Source organism: Gambusia affinis, linkage group LG15, assembly GCF_019740435.1.
Source record: "Gambusia affinis linkage group LG15, SWU_Gaff_1.0, whole genome shotgun sequence".
NCBI lineage: Eukaryota > Metazoa > Chordata > Actinopteri > Cyprinodontiformes > Poeciliidae > Gambusia > Gambusia affinis.
Window position 1 is genome coordinate 20,222,288 of NC_057882.1, and position 17,086 is coordinate 20,239,373.

Genomic DNA, 17,086 nt, shown 5'->3' on the forward strand with positions numbered 1-17,086 from the left:
CAGAGTGGATGTGTGAAACTCAAGGAAGTTAAATGTCCGGTTCGATTCATCAAAATAAGACACACGGAAGTAGGAACTCACTTCTTTTACTGCCAAGTTTATGTTTCCGTTTATTTTAAACTATTCTAAATTAGGATATAGAATTTGTGATGGTAGGAACAATTGAGATTCATCATCTTTCACTGAGTTACACTCTAGAGTAAAAATCTCGATCATTAATTTGTAAACTTGATATAATAAATTATTATTCCCTAGGTAAAATTAACTCCCAAAACTTGAAATAAGCAGCTTTTACTCTGAAGGTTTGCGGTGACTGTGTTTACCCATCCCTGTGTGGAGGAGTTTGGCTGCAGTCCTTTGGATTAAATAGCAGAATAATTGGCAGCGATTCAGTTTGCACCGGTGCTGATGAGAGACGAATAATCTTAAAGTTGCATGGCAAATGTCAGATAATTTCCCTCTTCCTCTCTCTCTCTCTCTACTGACTATGAAATTTTTCACCCTTCTTTGTTTAACGTCTAGGAGAACAAGATGTCAATTTTACTTCCACTCTACTATATGGTGTCAGATTGTTTAGAGACAATAAAATCACTGATTAAAAAGTGAATGTAAAATCCATTTTCTCTGTTTTATTGATTTGTGTTGGCATGACATTTAACTACCTTTAAACTGAAAACCTTTTGTTTAGTATTTTTCAATATTGTGACATTTGAAAAAGCCAAACACTCAGCACTCAAATAAAACTCTCATCAGGTCAGACTTGACATTTTAGCACGGCTGTGAAATCTTTGACAAAAACTTCTGGAAAAACAGCCTTTAGGCAAATTTAATTTTCTTAGAAAAAGTGACCATATGAATACTAATTGGAATTCAATCAGAATCTTTTCAGTTGAAAACAAGTCATTAGTTTAGATATTGAAACAAATCTAACTAGGTAATCAAGCAACCCAATATTGGTTTGAACTATTTATTCTAGAAATCACATGATTGATCTATTTGCATGAAAGTTAACCAGTTTTATAGTGATTCTTCACTCCCTTTGCTCTTTGCTTCAGTTGCTATCTGACAGAGGTTTTAATGTAATCTCTGTATTTTTATTTTGTTTTTATGCTTATATATATTACTTGATTAGTACAGGGACATTGACAGATTGTTTTGTGAAGGGTGGCCATAAAGAAGGGAGAAAACAAAGACCATGTATGTATAATGCTGCTAAAGAGGTTGAAATCTAATGATTTTGATACAATCTTGATTTTCTTTAGGACCGCTTAAAACCAGCGCAATAATATATAAGTTCATGTTTTGAAACCTGTATGGCAGAAATCAGCTGATTTGATATATTCAAATTTATGATCTTAGATTAATTTGAGGACAGGACAAGCAGTGTGTGACAAACATTCAAAGTCCTTATAAGGAACAGCGACAATGTACCAATTTACCTGCTATTTATTTTAGTGTGTATCCTTTTATTAGAATATTAATTTCTTTAATATTTATGTTTATTTATCCCCACAGACCCACAACATTCATGTTGGGCTAAGTGGAATCTCTAAATTGCCCTTGGGAGTGAGTTTGAGTGTAAATACCTGTCTGTCTCATGTGTCTCTGTGTTGTTCCCTGATGAACTGGTGACCTGTCAGTGGCATTCACCCTCTCTCATTTAATAACTGCTTTACATAACCCCTGGCAACCCAGCCAGAACAAGTGTGTAGAGACAATTGATATATGGATGCATTTATTTAGAGCTATAGTTCACTTGTAGCTATCCATTGTTTATGTATAGGATTTATAGTTATATTCAATAAATTAAAATATGCATTCAGATGAGGCTCATTTGTATGATTAAACCATGAGTTGGTAACAGATTTTTTTTAGTAGATCTGATGTAATATTTTAATTTTAAATGTTTTCATTATCTGTAAAAATAAAAGCTTTCAAACCTCCATCCCTGTGAAATTAATCTGTTTCATTTAGCAATAAAGTTCCTGAAATACATGGGTTTTTCAGTAATGTTCAAATTAATTGAATGGGCCAATCTGTATTTTTTGTTTTTATTTAATCTTTACCTAAATTATATTTTATGCCAATTTAAGACAATAATGTTTATTGTGTAATTTAAATACAGCTATCTTCGCTGATCAAATTGTTTTGTTAAAATTTTTTTTCTTTTAATAGTCAGAAAAAAACTCGTGCCTGTTTATTTTATTTGATACTTTGTAAGCACGGTGGCAAAAATATTCTGGTTATTAAATATACAATCTGGTGACTTTTCCTCACAATATAGCAAGATACCAAAATTTATACAAGCAAATGATCAAGCCCATTCAGAAAACAACCTCAAAATAAAGCAAAACATTTTTTGTATAACTTGGGTTGATTACATCACAAAGACACAATAATCAAGCTGTTATGAAAATCAGTAAAGAGAACACAAGTAAACACTCTGGGGTGACTTGATTATTTGATTAAAAACACAGAGAAAAAAATGTAAATATTCAAAAGAAGTCAGAGTTACTTTTTAATTTAAATAATGGCACCAGGTGCAGTTTGAGGAAGCTGTTTTTAGAATAGATTTTATTGTGAACAAGTAATATAAAATAGTAAACTTTTCAGCAAAACCTGCAATGACATTTTTCTGTAAGGGATCAATTTGTTTTATTTAATGGAATGAATTGTAATGCAGCTGTAAATATGTTATAAAAACCTTTAGAGGTGCAAATTTTGCATTCAGAATGCACTTTTGTATTTTTCTTATGCTCATGTAATATTCTAATCTTTAATGAGTTTTCATTAGCTGTTAGCAGAACACAAAGTCTTTAAAACTTTTTATAGTTTTTTCTCATTATGGAGAGAAAAGTCAAAACAGCCAATAAGTTTAATGAGAAAATTTATTTTCACATAAAAATCCACAGTTTTAAGTACAAACAGTTTCAAAAGTACAAAGGTGGGAGTCAAAGGGCTTTTCACAGAGTTTGCCTCCAGGGCCTGGCGATTGTACCTCACAGTCAAGTCTTTCCCGGATGTGATGAACCAGTGAGCTGTTAGCTGAGAAATCGGCTTTGTAAATAGATTAAGAACATGAACTTTAAAATAATCCACTTTCTTATTCCTATGAACCAGAGTAGCTTAGCCTCAGCGTTCACAGTTCGGTGTTAAGTGCTTGTACTTGTGTTCTGTACAGAAGTCTCACAATAAGCACGTTGCAGCGGTGATAGTGAAATGGCACCACCTGGTGGAATGGAGAAGCATCACAAGATTGTGAAGTGGATGCAGGATGTTCATAAGTTAAATGGAAAAGGTTGCTTGGATCTGATAAAGGAGGATAATTAAGTTGCAGCTCAGGACTAATAATATTCAAGTAAACAGGACTAGAGTGGTAGGGCTGTATTCTAAAGACATCAAACTTGAAGGGACTCCGAGATCCAGTGTAGGGTCTAATGAGCTAAAAATCTACTAAAATAGAGGGATTTTTTTAAACAATAAAACAAAAAAGATGAGAAGGGCAAAGAGAGTTTTGTCAAGTTCATTTCTATCACCAAAGTTTGTAACACTGAGCAGATAAATGTGTTGTAAACATTAAGTTACAGTAAAGTTTTCTAAAAAGGCAATGTTAAATAAACATGAAAAATTTGCTATTCATAACCATTTTTAAAAAGTATATAGGAGAAAAAGTGAGCATCAAAACTTTTTTGTACAACAGGTGAAAAGCACTATTATTACTTCCAACTATACAGTGATGTGCAGCTGATATTAAGTTAAAACAGTTTTTAAAAAAAGCACAATAAAGCTAGTCGGACCTCACCATATTTTATACAGCAGCCAATTAGCCAAAATCCCGTGAAGAGAACGAACACTGCAGCCCTAACAGCCCTTGGGGGGTGGGGGGGTTAGGGCTGGTTTGGTAGTAAATGCAAACAGCTTTTAGAGTCAGAAAAATATACAACAACCACATTACTGTGTTGAAAAATAGACGTTTTGGTCCATGAGTTATAATTTAGTGAGGATGTCTCTTCTGTGCAGTGTGTCATGAGACAGTAGCTGCCTGTGTCTACATAAGATGTGCTTTTCAGCGTATGAAGACATACACATCCTCATCTGACATGTATGCACATGTAATGCTTTCATTTTCAGATAAATGCCAGCTGTTTAATGTGAAATGCCTGGATACAGTGAGGGATCTCTGTTACAACTTTACAGATAGAAGTTCTGAATTAGAATCTAAGGGGCACAAGAGGAACCGGAGCATGTTGTAAGATGGTAGGATTGTCAAACTGGGTGGAGTTAAAAAGAGTGGTTAGCATCACAGTGCTATACACTATCTTAAAGCTTATACCTGATTCACCCTACATTTTCTTGGAATCCTGATTTACAATTCCTTGCAAAGATTTTTAGACCCCTTAAACATTTTCACAGTTTTATAATCATAAGCTATGACCACACACTTCCATGTATTTCATTGGGATTTTCAGTGACAGGAAAAATGCAGTTTAATTATGAAGTGAAAGAAAAATTATTTATTTAAGCCCTTTTACTCAAATAACCCTAAATAAATCCAATGCAACAATGTTTTTTCAGTTACTTGATTAATAAATAATTTAGAGACCCTTTTAAAGGTGTGCTATAAGCCTGCAGATTATTCTTCTTATACGAAACAAACATGTTGAAGACACTCTGGCCAGGTTTTGCCTTCATACAAAATGGTAAAAAAATAAAAAAAACAACACTAAACATCACCCTGAATACACGTCTCCACAGAAAAACATAGTAATGGCAGGATCATGCTGTGGTGATTTTTCTTTTCTTTCCTTTAGCAGAGATGGGTATGGAGCTAAATAAAGGGAGATGCTGGAACTGGAGATTTAAAAAAGGGTTGTCAGAGTAAAAGGGCCTAAATAAAAATGCCAAAATTCTTGGATTTTCTAAACATGGAATCATCTACATTAACATCGATAGAGTACTGACTTAATTGGCTGAATATAAATGGCCTTTTCACTTTTCGGAATTTGAATTGTAATTAAGAAAACAATTCATCCTTTTTCTTCCACTAAATTATGCACATTTTTTCATTCATCACAAAACCCAATGGTATACCATGAAATAAAATAAAAAAATTCAAGGGGAATGAACAATTTTGCACAGTAATGTATTGAGTGGAAGACACCTCTGTTTCTCTTGTCTTCATTCTGTAGTCTCCAATCAAAAGACATCACTGTTGCACCCTTTATTAAAGTCGTCCCGTCGTACCCAGATCATGTTGTGGTTCTTGCTAGTGGCTCCCTCCACAGAACACTGCTGCTTCAAAGGAGTGAGCTTTGAGGAACAAGAAACAGACAGGCTGCAGGATGTGAAGGAGTCTGAATCATCCCTCTGTTTTGTTCGATCCACTTTCACACCCTGCTCCATCTCGCTTCTAGACTCCATCTTTCTATTCAAGTCGACCTCTTTGCTGTGCAACCTCAGCTCTCTCACTCCTGCCTCCAGGGAGTCTGGTTCGGCTGACGGGGCTCGCAGAGATTTACAGTATTCGTCATCGTCACTCAAGATGTCCGTCTCCTTCACCTGTCTGTCGTCAATGTCTTCGCACTGATCTTCGTAGTGCCTCAGGTTGAACTGCTCCTCCACCCAACGGTCCGTGTCCTCTGCCTGATGTTTGTGAGACGGATGAGGTTCGTGCTTGGGGGGAGGGGAGATTGAAGGGGAACTGGGTGGCCGATGGGAGATGTTAGGAACATCAGTGCTGTTGTTGTTGGTGCCATGGAAAACCTGGTCAGCATCAATAGTAATGTGGTTCTTCAAGAGGCTTCGGCGATTCAGGGTTCGTGATGGGGCAGACGCTAAACACAGAGACAAAAAGAGAAAAGGGGGAGAAAAAAAAACCTAATGTCGTCTGTAAAGTATTGAAGATTGTATTAAGTATTTTATGTAAACTTACCTGCTCTGTTCATGGCAGGCCGTGCACCTTTGAGGGCGCTCAGGCGTTTGCCACCAAACGGGACATACTTCTGGCTGAGCGACATAGATTTTGTCTTGAGAATATGTCGCCGTTGCTTCTCCCTAAGGATAGACTGGACTGCTTTCAAGAAGTCCTTTTTGCTCTCTGGAGAACTAGAATCATACAAGAAACACATGAACTTGAAGTTATTTTACTCACCTCCAATAAATGTGTTTAATGCATGTTTTTTCTTTTAAAAAATACCTGCAGCACAGCTGAAAGATTCTTTCTGGTCTTCCTTCAGATTCAGACCTTGTGTGGACTAGTTCACATACTGCTGTGGCTTCAGAGCCTGAAAAGAAAAGATACAGGTTTATAATTTCAAGAGTCGCTCATTGATGTACAATATTTGCTACAGATGTTGTTAAATGCAGAATAAGACTGCAAAAACCTTGTTAGCTGTATGATTTTGAATAAAAACATTACTTTTGGTGGGACTGCAACTTTGTTCTGGAATAGGCATGTTAAAAATTGCATTAATCAAACAGCAGAAGTCTGGCAATTCACTTAAAACAACTCGCTGCACAGTCATGAGACAAAACATAAGCAAATTGCAGTGTATTATCCACAAAGAAACTAGGATGGCCAACACAATGACTTAACTGTAAACCTGTCAATCAGAAAGGCTTGTCTATTTGTCCAACACAAACTTCACACCAAACGTAAGGCGGTGTAGGCTTAGTTAATGATTCATTTGTTGTAACAATGTTTTCTGGCAAGGAATCTACATTTTGAAAGCTTTTTTGTTTCCCCTTAAATAACGGCACATCGCGAAGAAAAATCAATTTCTGGGTTGAACGGTGAAAATGACCACATAAGTTTCATCAATGAAACTTGTCAAATGCTTTGTAAATGCTCATCAGATTTTACTTAAGGCAAAGTGACTGTGCAGCAACAGCTCCATCACTGAAAACGAGCCATCTATGATGCCCTTCCATTGCAGAGAATTATCAAGAGGAGATTCAGGAGGCTGTGGTAATCTCAAATGTCCAAAGTCTAAGACTATAAGACTTATAAGATGATAATTCAGTTTTACAGAGCAGTTTATAAACTAGCCAATCAATTTGTGAATGGAGACAATAAAACAGGCGGCCTGGAGTTTTGACAACAACATTTTTTTGGATCAGGATGGGCTGCAGTTCATAACAGAAAGACAAACTTTTTTGAAAACATTCATTACTTTTTATTGGTATGCCATGAGAAAAGTTAAAAGTTGCATTTTAGGAATACTTGTGAAAAACAAGTTAGACCTACTTGCAGCGGCCCGGACTTGCAGGGAGTCTGTAGCAATCATGTATCGAAAGCGGAAATGATCCCTGTCCTCACTCACAGTCGCACGATGAGATCCCCCCTGAAAAACAAAACACACATGAACGATTACTGCAGTACATCAACATGACAGCAGGTGGCGGAAAAGTCCAACAACACATGAAATTTAACAGCTTCTGTCAGGCATCATAATCAAATGACAACATTAAATATATACAAAGCCAACTCATGGTTGTTAGAAGACCTTAAGAGTAATTTTATTTCAGAATGCACCAACAAACAGGCCCACCAGCAAACTTCAGCACCACTGATCTTGTTTTTATGGCTTCCTGTTTTATTATTGTATTTTGCATTATTAGGCTGTTTTACACTTTCCCAGTGAACCAACAACACATTAAAACTAAAAGACAAAATAGGTTTTGCTTGACAACCTCTGTTGCCATACTATATTTTATCTTTAAATAAAATAGAAATTGGAATAATGTGCATATATTAAGCAAACATTTCCCACCTTTTGTCAATACAGTAACTGTAAAGGTTTTAAGAGTGCTGAGGGTGAAACTGGTCAGACAAGTTCATTTCCTCTTTCAGGAAATAGCATATCCAAACAATATTTGCTCTGGGGTTTTTTCCTTACTTTTTAAATGTTTTTTTTCCTGCTGACAGTTTTGAGTAGTTTGCCATAACTTTTAAAGTGGACTTGAAAAGAAAAGTTCATAAAGAAATGTAACATCTGTTAGTTTCTAGATATTAAAGCCCCTTACTAAACGCTCTATATGTTAGAAAATAATTTCTGTGTTAAAACACAATTGAAATATGACAATCTGTTCTTGGTCCTATAAAAGAAAAGGAATATTAAAAATATAAAAATACATCAAATTATAGTATAATCTTCAAACTTTGAAGGTTTTCCATAATGTTTATACGGTCAGTGGCAGGATTTGGTAATGATGAAGAATTTGGTAATGGCCCCATGTCCTGTGACCAATTAAAATATGGATGATATTTCTGGCCGAGAGTAATGAGACACAAGTTTGTTATTTGATTTGAAAGTTTACCCTATTCACTCTGTTGGACTTAAGTGTTTTTTAAAGTTAAATAGTCATAAAGGTTATAAGTAGCAGAAGTCATAGCCAGTCTTAAAAGTTCTGAATGTTTTCATATTCAAATGGTTAAATAAGCACAAAAATTGCTCACTCTGGATAACCGAAGTTGAAAGAGTGAGTATTTCACTATGGTGTTAGAGCTTTATTCTAGTTTTACACTCATCTTTAAATTGGTATATGCACAACATTTTGCACAGATTTATACTTTTGAATAAAAAGCCCCAAGTTATTGTTTTCTTAGTTGTAAATCATTAAAAATTAATTGGTTGGTCATATTTTAGTTACTGATGACTAGTAGGCCACTTTATATGTTTCCAGTTTTGAGGCATATTTTACATTTACATTATATTTATAGCTGTATAAACAAAGGTTTAATTTTTTTTTAAAATTAAAAATACTTTCAGTTAATTGTAAGACTGCAAGTCGGGGCTTCTTAAAAATTGATTCATTTAACATCTTGGCTTGGCAGTCCTCTAAGAACAAGTGGAATAATTTACTTAAAACAATGTGATGAAATTGATCGTTAACAGTGTCATCAACTTCCATCTAATGAGTTTATCTTTTCAATCCATTTCTTCAAATTAAAACCAATGCACAGAAAAAATGTTAAGTGTACTTACAATTTTTTTCCGGTGCTTGGATGAGTTTTTGTAGACAAAAACAACAGCAGTTTTGAACACTGAGAGAGATAAAGGGTATGACATCAATCAAAGCACATTTTATTATCCGCTTTATTTTAGTCATAATTCAACTTATAGGATGCTAAAGAATACCTTTGGTGGCAGCTAAAGATTAAAATTACAATATTTAGTGATATGCGATCAGAAAAATTCATCATGTCAACATTGAATGCTAAAAGCTGCCACCTCTGCTCACCAACACTTGGCAAAGAAAGCCATTAAAGTTTTCATATCTAACATTTATTGCAAGAAAAACATGTCAGCTGCGTGAACGTTTTATATTTTTATTACATCTGTGCACTTTGGAGCTGGGTGAACATGACATGTCAGCAATTTAGTGCATGGAAAAAGGTGAAATAAATAACAGTGACTCTGTGTGTGCATTTTTAACTTTGTCTTGTGCACTAGGTAGATTGCTTTTCTCTGTAATATGGTATGGAAAGAATGTTATATAATGTAATTTTAGAATGACAGTATAACCAAAAACATCTATTTAACTCTTACCAAAAGCAGATAATTCTGGGTCCTTTTTGCTTTTGCCAAAAGTGGTTGGAGCATTCATCCACACTACTGTTGAATGCAGCAGAAGGTCACCCATTGAGAGATCAAGCACCTTTATTGAAAAGTTAAAAAAAAAAAATGAACAAAAATTAAGTTAATTCTGTTCTGACATTTGATAAAATTTCAGTTCGGTGATCTAGAAGGTGAGTTACTTGTTTGTTATCCGCCGTCTGCTCATTGATGAGCTGATCAAAAACTGCTCCGTACTCCTCATGAAGCTTTTGCATCTCATTGATGTGACTCGCAACTTTGTTCATGGCCTTCATTGCGACTGGATGAGACAACAGTCCATTAGCTATGTCTTAATCAATTACTGCTCCAAACAGTGAGGGGCATAGCTAATGTTGAAACCATTTCATAGGACTAATAGATGTAGAAGGAAAAACTAAATAAAACCACTGCTTTACCATCCAGATGGTAGTGTTCTTCACTGTCTGGGTCAGTGAGAGAGTAGAGCTCCCTGAGTAGGAGTGGGTACTTCAGGACTCTCTGGATGGGTTTGATCAGGTAAGACTCCAGAGTGGATGAATGTTGCTGTCTGGGATTTCTCTCAGCCAGGAAGGCTTTGAACTCTGGGTCAGTTTTGGCTGGAAAAAAAGAAGACGCTGTTTATAAGTTACAAGTCACTACAAATGTATAAGTTTCTGCAATATGATTTGTATGCAGATTTGTGAAGACTGCAGATCTAAAGAACTGCAGTCTTTAGGTTAATTGTGCTCTTGCCACTAAGAATGAATATCTGCATTTTTACCTTTAGCCAGGACCTTTGGGACCTTTGTGTGGCTGGCACAAAATGCACTGTAGATCTTGAACCGATCAGCATAATAAAGGAATGACCCACCCAAAGAGAAAAGCACCTTCTGTAGAGAGGGAAAAAAACATAACGCATTAATAAAAATGATCCATATTTGTATTGATTTAGGTAGATATAATATATTGTCTGTCCCAGTATCCACATACAACTCTTTATTTTAGTTGTATGTGGATACATACAACTATCCACATAGTTGTATGTGGATAGTTGTATGTATCCATACAACTATGGAAAGATTGGACGAAAGAGTCCAATCCTAGACTCTTTCGTCTCGTGCCTACTTCCGCTTGCCAGATGGATTCTATGATCTAACCAAAATAAATCCTTATCAATTAGAGAGGCTTCTTCAAATAAAGCTTGTTTCTTAAAATGAGAAATGTTTCCTAAGATTCCAAACAGTGGATCTTTATTCAAAACAACCTTGATAAACCTGTTCAGACTGTTTGTTAAAATTTTGTTTGCACTGGCAAGTAAATGTGAAGCTCTAAGACTCACCTTATGTTTTTTCAAGTCTTGGATATGTGTTTAAGCCCCGAGTATCTTTGTACCAACACAGTAGCTCAACCCATAGTGATAATACCCATGAACCAGAGTGAATTTTCTTCTGAGTGGAGAATTTTTGCAATAACACCACAAATAATTAATTGGAAGGTTTTTGTTTTTGTTTTTTTCACACTGTGAAACAGCAAAAATAACTACACCTTGATCTTCCAGTCATAAAAGATATCCAAATGATTCCGAGGTTTAGAGAAAAACTGGTCACCTTAAACTGGTCCACTCTCTCCAACCTTTCCAGATCAGGCACCAGTCTGATTCCATCTTCAAGCGTTCGCAGAAACTCCAACTGGAATTCCACCATCTCTTCAAGATTACCAAATAAAACATCCAGCTACAAAGAAAGAATGAGAATTCTGTTAGTACTGTCGTACATAGTGAAGCTTAATGGCTGTCAACTAATGTTCACAGTTCCCTCTATGACAGAAAAAAATAAATAAATAAACCAACAGTCTTGTAGACTGGTTTTGAATTTGTCACAGCACCTGCTTCACAACCTTTCACACAAATTTAACTTCAATGCTTTCACACAGACATGTCAAAACCTCAGATTGTTATCTTGTGTAATCTTTACACAAAAACATTTTTTCTGCTCATAACATCCAACAAACCATTAACATTTTAAAATGACTTTTGTCCATTGCTAATACAATACTTCTGATTGTGATTTGTGTACCCATAAATATATCCAGGCTCTACTTTTACTTTCACATTAATTACGGAGTCTACATACATACTCACTTCCTCTACGTACAGACAAGCTACCAACTAGAAACCAAATAATAAAACTCTTTCGATTTGCTTAAATCCCTTCAATGCAATATTCTGTAATAGATTTCAGAATTCACATATAGTTTCCAAAAGCAAGCATGGAGTATTGTTATTTTTGGTATAGATAATAAGCAACATGACAGTACCTCATCCTGTGTTAGGAAGCTCTCTTTCTGTAAAGGTTTCAAGTAGCACTCTATGAGACAGCGCAGGTCCTGAAAAAGATAAAAAACAAGATCCGTCTTTGAGCACAAATTGTGCAGAAGGTGTTTTTGTGATTCAATGCCAAGTATTGTGGACAACAACAATGAGTCAGCGCCAACGGTTCTTAATGCAACACACTAATGGTATGTTGGTCATTATGACATATATCCAACACGTTTGAAACCCCTGACAGGTTTAGAAAGTTGACTTAAAATTAAGTTAAAACAGAACTCACCTTGACATACGTCTTCTCTGTCTCCACCAATTCACAGATGACCTTGCGCAATTTGTCTGCATGGGAAAGCTGCCTCTGGGCGGCAGTCCCGGCAGCAGGCGCTAAAGCTGACACAGGGCTCGGTGACAGGGACGATGAAGACGATGATGAGGAGGATGACATTGGGCACTCCAGGGGATTCATGTCATGGAGACTGCGGCAGAAAGCAGTGACTTGCTCTGTGCTCTGTGGTGGGAAATGGGGAAACAAGACATTCCATTAGTCTAATGTCAGAATTCCCTCACCCTTATTTGTATTTGCATGTTAGCCTCTACATGATTTGAGCCAAAATGTAAAATGAGTTTAAGATTGGCTTTCTTCCCTGACACTCTTTCAAAAAAATACTGATTTGTTGAAAGCAAGGCAAACAAGTTTTGTGAACACATTCACTGCAGCTTCTCCAGGGTTAGCATTGGATTCTTTCTTACTTGTTTGATTCTTTGATTAAAACCTATATCTCAGGTAGGTCCGACGTTGTGCACGCATGTCCAAAGCTTGAGACATGCGTGTACAGAATACAAGTACAGAATAAAATAAAAGACAACTGTTTAAAAAGGTTTAATATCACTAATTCTTGTTGATTTCTGAACTATGTACTACTATGAACTGACAAATCACAAAAAACCTCAAACTACATTAAAGTTTCTGATTAGATCATGACTAATGTGCAAAACTTCAAGCTGTATGAACACTTTAGCAAGAAACTCAAGGGATACATACAATGTGGTTGTGAAAACTCAAGAGCCACACTTCCAATCCTAGAAACATTCCATACATGAGCAGACATGTAAGATTTGAGCAGTGTAATCTCCAATATTAAAAAAATGTTTTTAAAAAATGCATTTATACAAATATTAGTTGACAGTCATACTGGCACAAAGTCATGTATTTCTTTAATAAGCAGAGATGCAACCTAAGGAATGTCTGAGGTGTATCTGAAAGATGTTCTGACCACAGATGTTCCTTTCACAAGTTTGATTCAAGTAAACATTAAGGTAAAAGCTACTTAATGGCCACATGCTAATTTTTGCCTCTCCTATCTATTCACAGTTTAGAATCCCTCAACCTAAGAATTTGATTACTACAAGCATTTATTAACCACACTACATTGCTCAATAGCTATTGGAAGGACTTTGTCCTACAGAGACAAATTAAGGACATTTTCCATATTTTAATTGCTAGACCCCTACAGTAAACCTCTGTGAGTAAACTTTCAATTACACTTTACTGACCGGATTCACTTTAAATCAGGAATCTCCTACTTCAGTCCTCCAGAGCTACTCCCCTGCAACATTTAGCACCTGCTCCAACCCAGCTGAATCAAATGATTGAATTACCCCAACAGGACTAAGTTTGGCAAAGATCTGGTAACAAGCCATTCATTTGATTCAGGTGTGTTGGAGAAAAACAAAAGTAACCTTCTTCTCATCACATTATACGGGTTAAAACCTGATTCTGATTGACTTCATTTTTGAGGCAAAGCCATTAAAAAAGTCAAGTTAATTCATTTTTATCCAACATATATGCATATTGGTATATTTTAAGTACATAATAAAGATAAGTTTTTCACATTACTACAGCTGCTGTCTTTCCAAAATAAAAATAAAACATGTAAAAGAGACCATGTGAAGTTGCATAGACGCAGAGGCTATCCAATTGATGCCCCTACTTAGTTTGTTATAATTAACGCTTCTAATCTGCAAATATATACCATAAAATGCCTCTATTTTGTGTGACATCATGTACTTTTGTTGTTTTTTGATGAGCACCCTTCTTGTTTTATTTGACTGACTTAATTGGAGACAGATGAGACAGGTTCCGTCTTGACAAATAACACAGCTTGTCTCCTGTAAGGCTGCAGCAGCGACAGCACAATTTTCCATCGTGGTATTCAAAGCAGCTTTGCAACATGATGCTGTGAATCTTTTTTTCATGTCACGATGTCACGATGACCATCTTTAAGGGAGCAAATGCATTGAAGGCCATTTCAATTGAGATGATCTCAAATAGAAATGTATTAATTAATAAACATTAAGGCTAAATATTTTGTGTGTGGACAATCAACAGCAATATAATTGATAATTTATTATGTTATACCCTTATAACGTTATATTTTTTAAGTGTTAGAAATGTAATATTTGGATCTGTGGAATAGGCAAAATAATAAAATAACACTGATCTATGCTGTAATTTTCTCATGTATACTTCTAATGACAAATCAAACACTACGGTGACTTATGAACAAGATCTCATAAATTTCAGCCAGGAAAATTGGTGGCAAATAATCTATTGAGAGCCAGATGAATGATTGAAAAAGGCAGCATGATGCTTCACAGAAGTACCACTGCTATTTTGCATTCTGCAACCTGAATTAAAATATATAATAAAATAAATATGAATATTTGTTCATAATAGTGAGAAATGTGAAATGTTGGTTTTGATTTTGCTAAAGCATCAACAGAACAATTATCCCACACTACGAGTATTATCCAAATCATTTAGATGCCAAGATAGATTGTTGCTCCCAACCCCTATAGTTGCTGGGATAGGTGAGCATACACAATGTATGGTGGATGTATGGATTTGCATGGCAGGTTCCAAAGAGAACATACCCTGAGAATAATCTCATCAGTATGGGTACGGCACCATTACATAATCACTGACCTATGTGAGCTCAACTCCACATCACAAGCCATCAAACATGCAACCTTTCATGCACTGCAATGCTCACCACCTGGAACGCGTCATAGATGGAGTCAGTCAAAGGTTTAGTTTTTCTGCTCCTCCTGAAAGCCGACATCCTGGCAGGTCAAAAAGGTTTCAGGTGTTCCCTTCATTCCTGCTCTGTAATTTCCGAGTCGAAAAAACATTCAATACCCTGCACTGGTCAGTTCCAGAAAACTCATCCGAAAAACGGCCCACCGCAGTGAATTCACCTTTTTATTTCAAAACTACTAAAAGCAAGCGTTTGGCAGAAGTTTAAAGGTCGGCTTTTCAACAGTGCTGTGCAAATGCTGCTGCAGCTGAACAAATAGGTCATTACACAGACAGCAATGTACAACAGAGCTCTCATGTCATCTTATCCTACAGCGTCCATCCAATCACTGTCTAAATCCCGACTGACTCCGCAGGCTCAACTGTCATCTCTCTGTTTCTACTCTTCCTCTCCATTCCCATCTGTCCACGTTGCTTCTGTTAGTCTTCTGTCCAGGTGACTCAGAACAGCAGGACCAGTGGTGCAGATTGCAATGTTTTAAAAAAAGGAGCAAACATCACATCCTCTTCAAGAATAGCCAGGGGGAGGATTGTGGGCGGAGACTTAGGAGGTGAGATGTGGTTAGATTCAAACACACCAAGACAGACATCAGTTTTTTGCATCACTGACAGAGAGATAAATATCAGTGCACCCTTAAACTTCAACTCTTTGTGGTAAAGCTGAAGTATGTCACTGTGAGAATTATGACATTATTTAGCATACAAACACCAAACCAGTTAAATAAGAATCCGGCTTGTACCATCAAGTGATATTTTGGAATATAAAGATGCTTTTAAGGGATTTTTTTTCATCTTCTAAAGTGAAATTGTACAAAATTATTTTCAGTAGTTCACTTTCTTGTGCTAGATTGATGTCAGACTATATGAAATACTCAGCTAATCAGCTGTTCCGATCCCGGTTTAGTTGATTTTAACATTTTAAAACCATTTAAACTGAAAGTGTTCATAAACATGTGATGAAACGCTATATTTGAAGAAAATAACCAGTGGTTGCTTTTTCTCAGCCAAACAACTATCAGGTTACTACTTCTATAATTACATTGGCAGCACTGATGTATTAACATCACGGCTTGCAAAGGGCAGAAGAGCATGCCATAGATTAATGCCTTGTCATGTGCATGTTTCGAGCTAAATTTATATTTCCACCATACCGTTTACCAAACATTGCATTTTATTAGTGTTATTGTATGTGATATTGGTGCACTTACTTTGGAGTTGAAAGTCAGAATTGATTTTAGTTTGATAGCATTCCTAAAGTCAAGAACTGTTTTCCTGGGCACAACATAGCAAGCTACGCTGTTAGATAAATTAAAGTACCAGAAAATCACACCTGTTGTATTAAACTACTAATATATTCAAGCAGGAATTTGCACCAACTTACGTCCAACTTAAGCGGAGTCTTGTTGTATGACAGAAAACAAGTGAAGTTTTTATACTAGCTATTATTAATACAAGCCAATAATGTATTTTATGTAAATCTAATAGCCATGCAATACATGACTGTAAACGGTAAAGGGTTTATACAAGTAGCTACTAGTCTTCCACTGCTCTGAGGATTTCCTCACTTTTTTGCAAACTCACTGAGAAAATTCTGTCTTCTACTACAGGTAAGGCAGTTATTAATAACAGCTTCCACAGTCTCACTTAAAAAAATCCAAAGATAACACTTCCTTTTCCTTATTGATAACTTCCAGGAAAAATTACTTGGCTTAAGTTAAACAGCTTTTCAGATTAGTCAACAGGAAAAAAGAACCTGTGTTGTGTAAGACAGACATATTTCACCCTAACCCTGCCATAAAAACTTGTTGATGTTTGTACATTTGAATGGTAGGTATCTAAATCATATTGTCCTTTGGAAGTCCAAAGAACGGCATTATCAGCTGTAAGGGTTACTCAAGAGCACTTCTTCTCAAAGAAGTTAGTTTAAAGCACCTTATGCCAGTTAAAGAATCATAGAGCTATAAATATGCTACAAAAACTTTGAAACTAAAATCTATTTGAAAAAAAGAAAGCCTATCAAGAAGTCAATGAAGTACAACAAAAATTACCTTTTCACGATAAATCCAACAAAAGTAGTGCCATTAC

At 35.9% G+C, this 17,086-nt stretch overlaps 1 protein-coding gene across 2 annotated transcripts; it reads right to left on the reverse strand.

The window, feature by feature from the left end:
* Positions 1-2,870: 2,870 nt before the first annotated feature.
* On the reverse strand, positions 2,871-17,086 carry LOC122844542 (rho guanine nucleotide exchange factor TIAM1-like). 2 transcript variants are annotated; one of them, XM_044140123.1, is made up of 13 exons: positions 17,050-17,086; positions 12,188-12,412; positions 11,895-11,963; positions 11,186-11,311; positions 10,360-10,468; positions 10,016-10,195; positions 9,761-9,879; positions 9,552-9,660; positions 8,988-9,046; positions 7,247-7,343; positions 6,197-6,284; positions 5,933-6,105; positions 2,871-5,834 (listed from the first exon to the last, which is right to left on the reverse strand). In XM_044140123.1, the coding sequence occupies exons 2-13, from the start codon at positions 12,368-12,370 to the stop codon at positions 5,197-5,199; spliced, it is 1,950 nt and encodes a 649-aa protein (XP_043996058.1). In that variant the 5' UTR covers positions 12,371-12,412; positions 17,050-17,086; the 3' UTR covers positions 2,871-5,196. The 2 variants fall into 2 exon arrangements, with proteins under 2 accessions (XP_043996058.1, XP_043996057.1); XM_044140122.1 differs by lacking the exon at positions 17,050-17,086 and adding an exon at positions 13,459-13,602.

What these genes read in the sequence shown, in the direction of transcription:
- LOC122844542 (XM_044140123.1), bottom strand. Translation starts at nt 12,370, where the DNA reads ATGAATCCCCTGGAGTGCCCAATGTCATCCTCCTCATCATCGTCTTCA. An exon ending in CAGAGAAGACGTATGTCAAG is followed by an intron (nt 11,964 to 12,187) that starts GTGAGTTCTGTT and finishes TATCTTTTTCAG; the next exon opens with GACCTGCGCTGTCTCATAGA. An exon ending in CCCAAAGGTCCTGGCTAAAG is followed by an intron (nt 10,196 to 10,359) that starts GTAAAAATGCAG and finishes CTTTTTTTCCAG; the next exon opens with CCAAAACTGACCCAGAGTTC.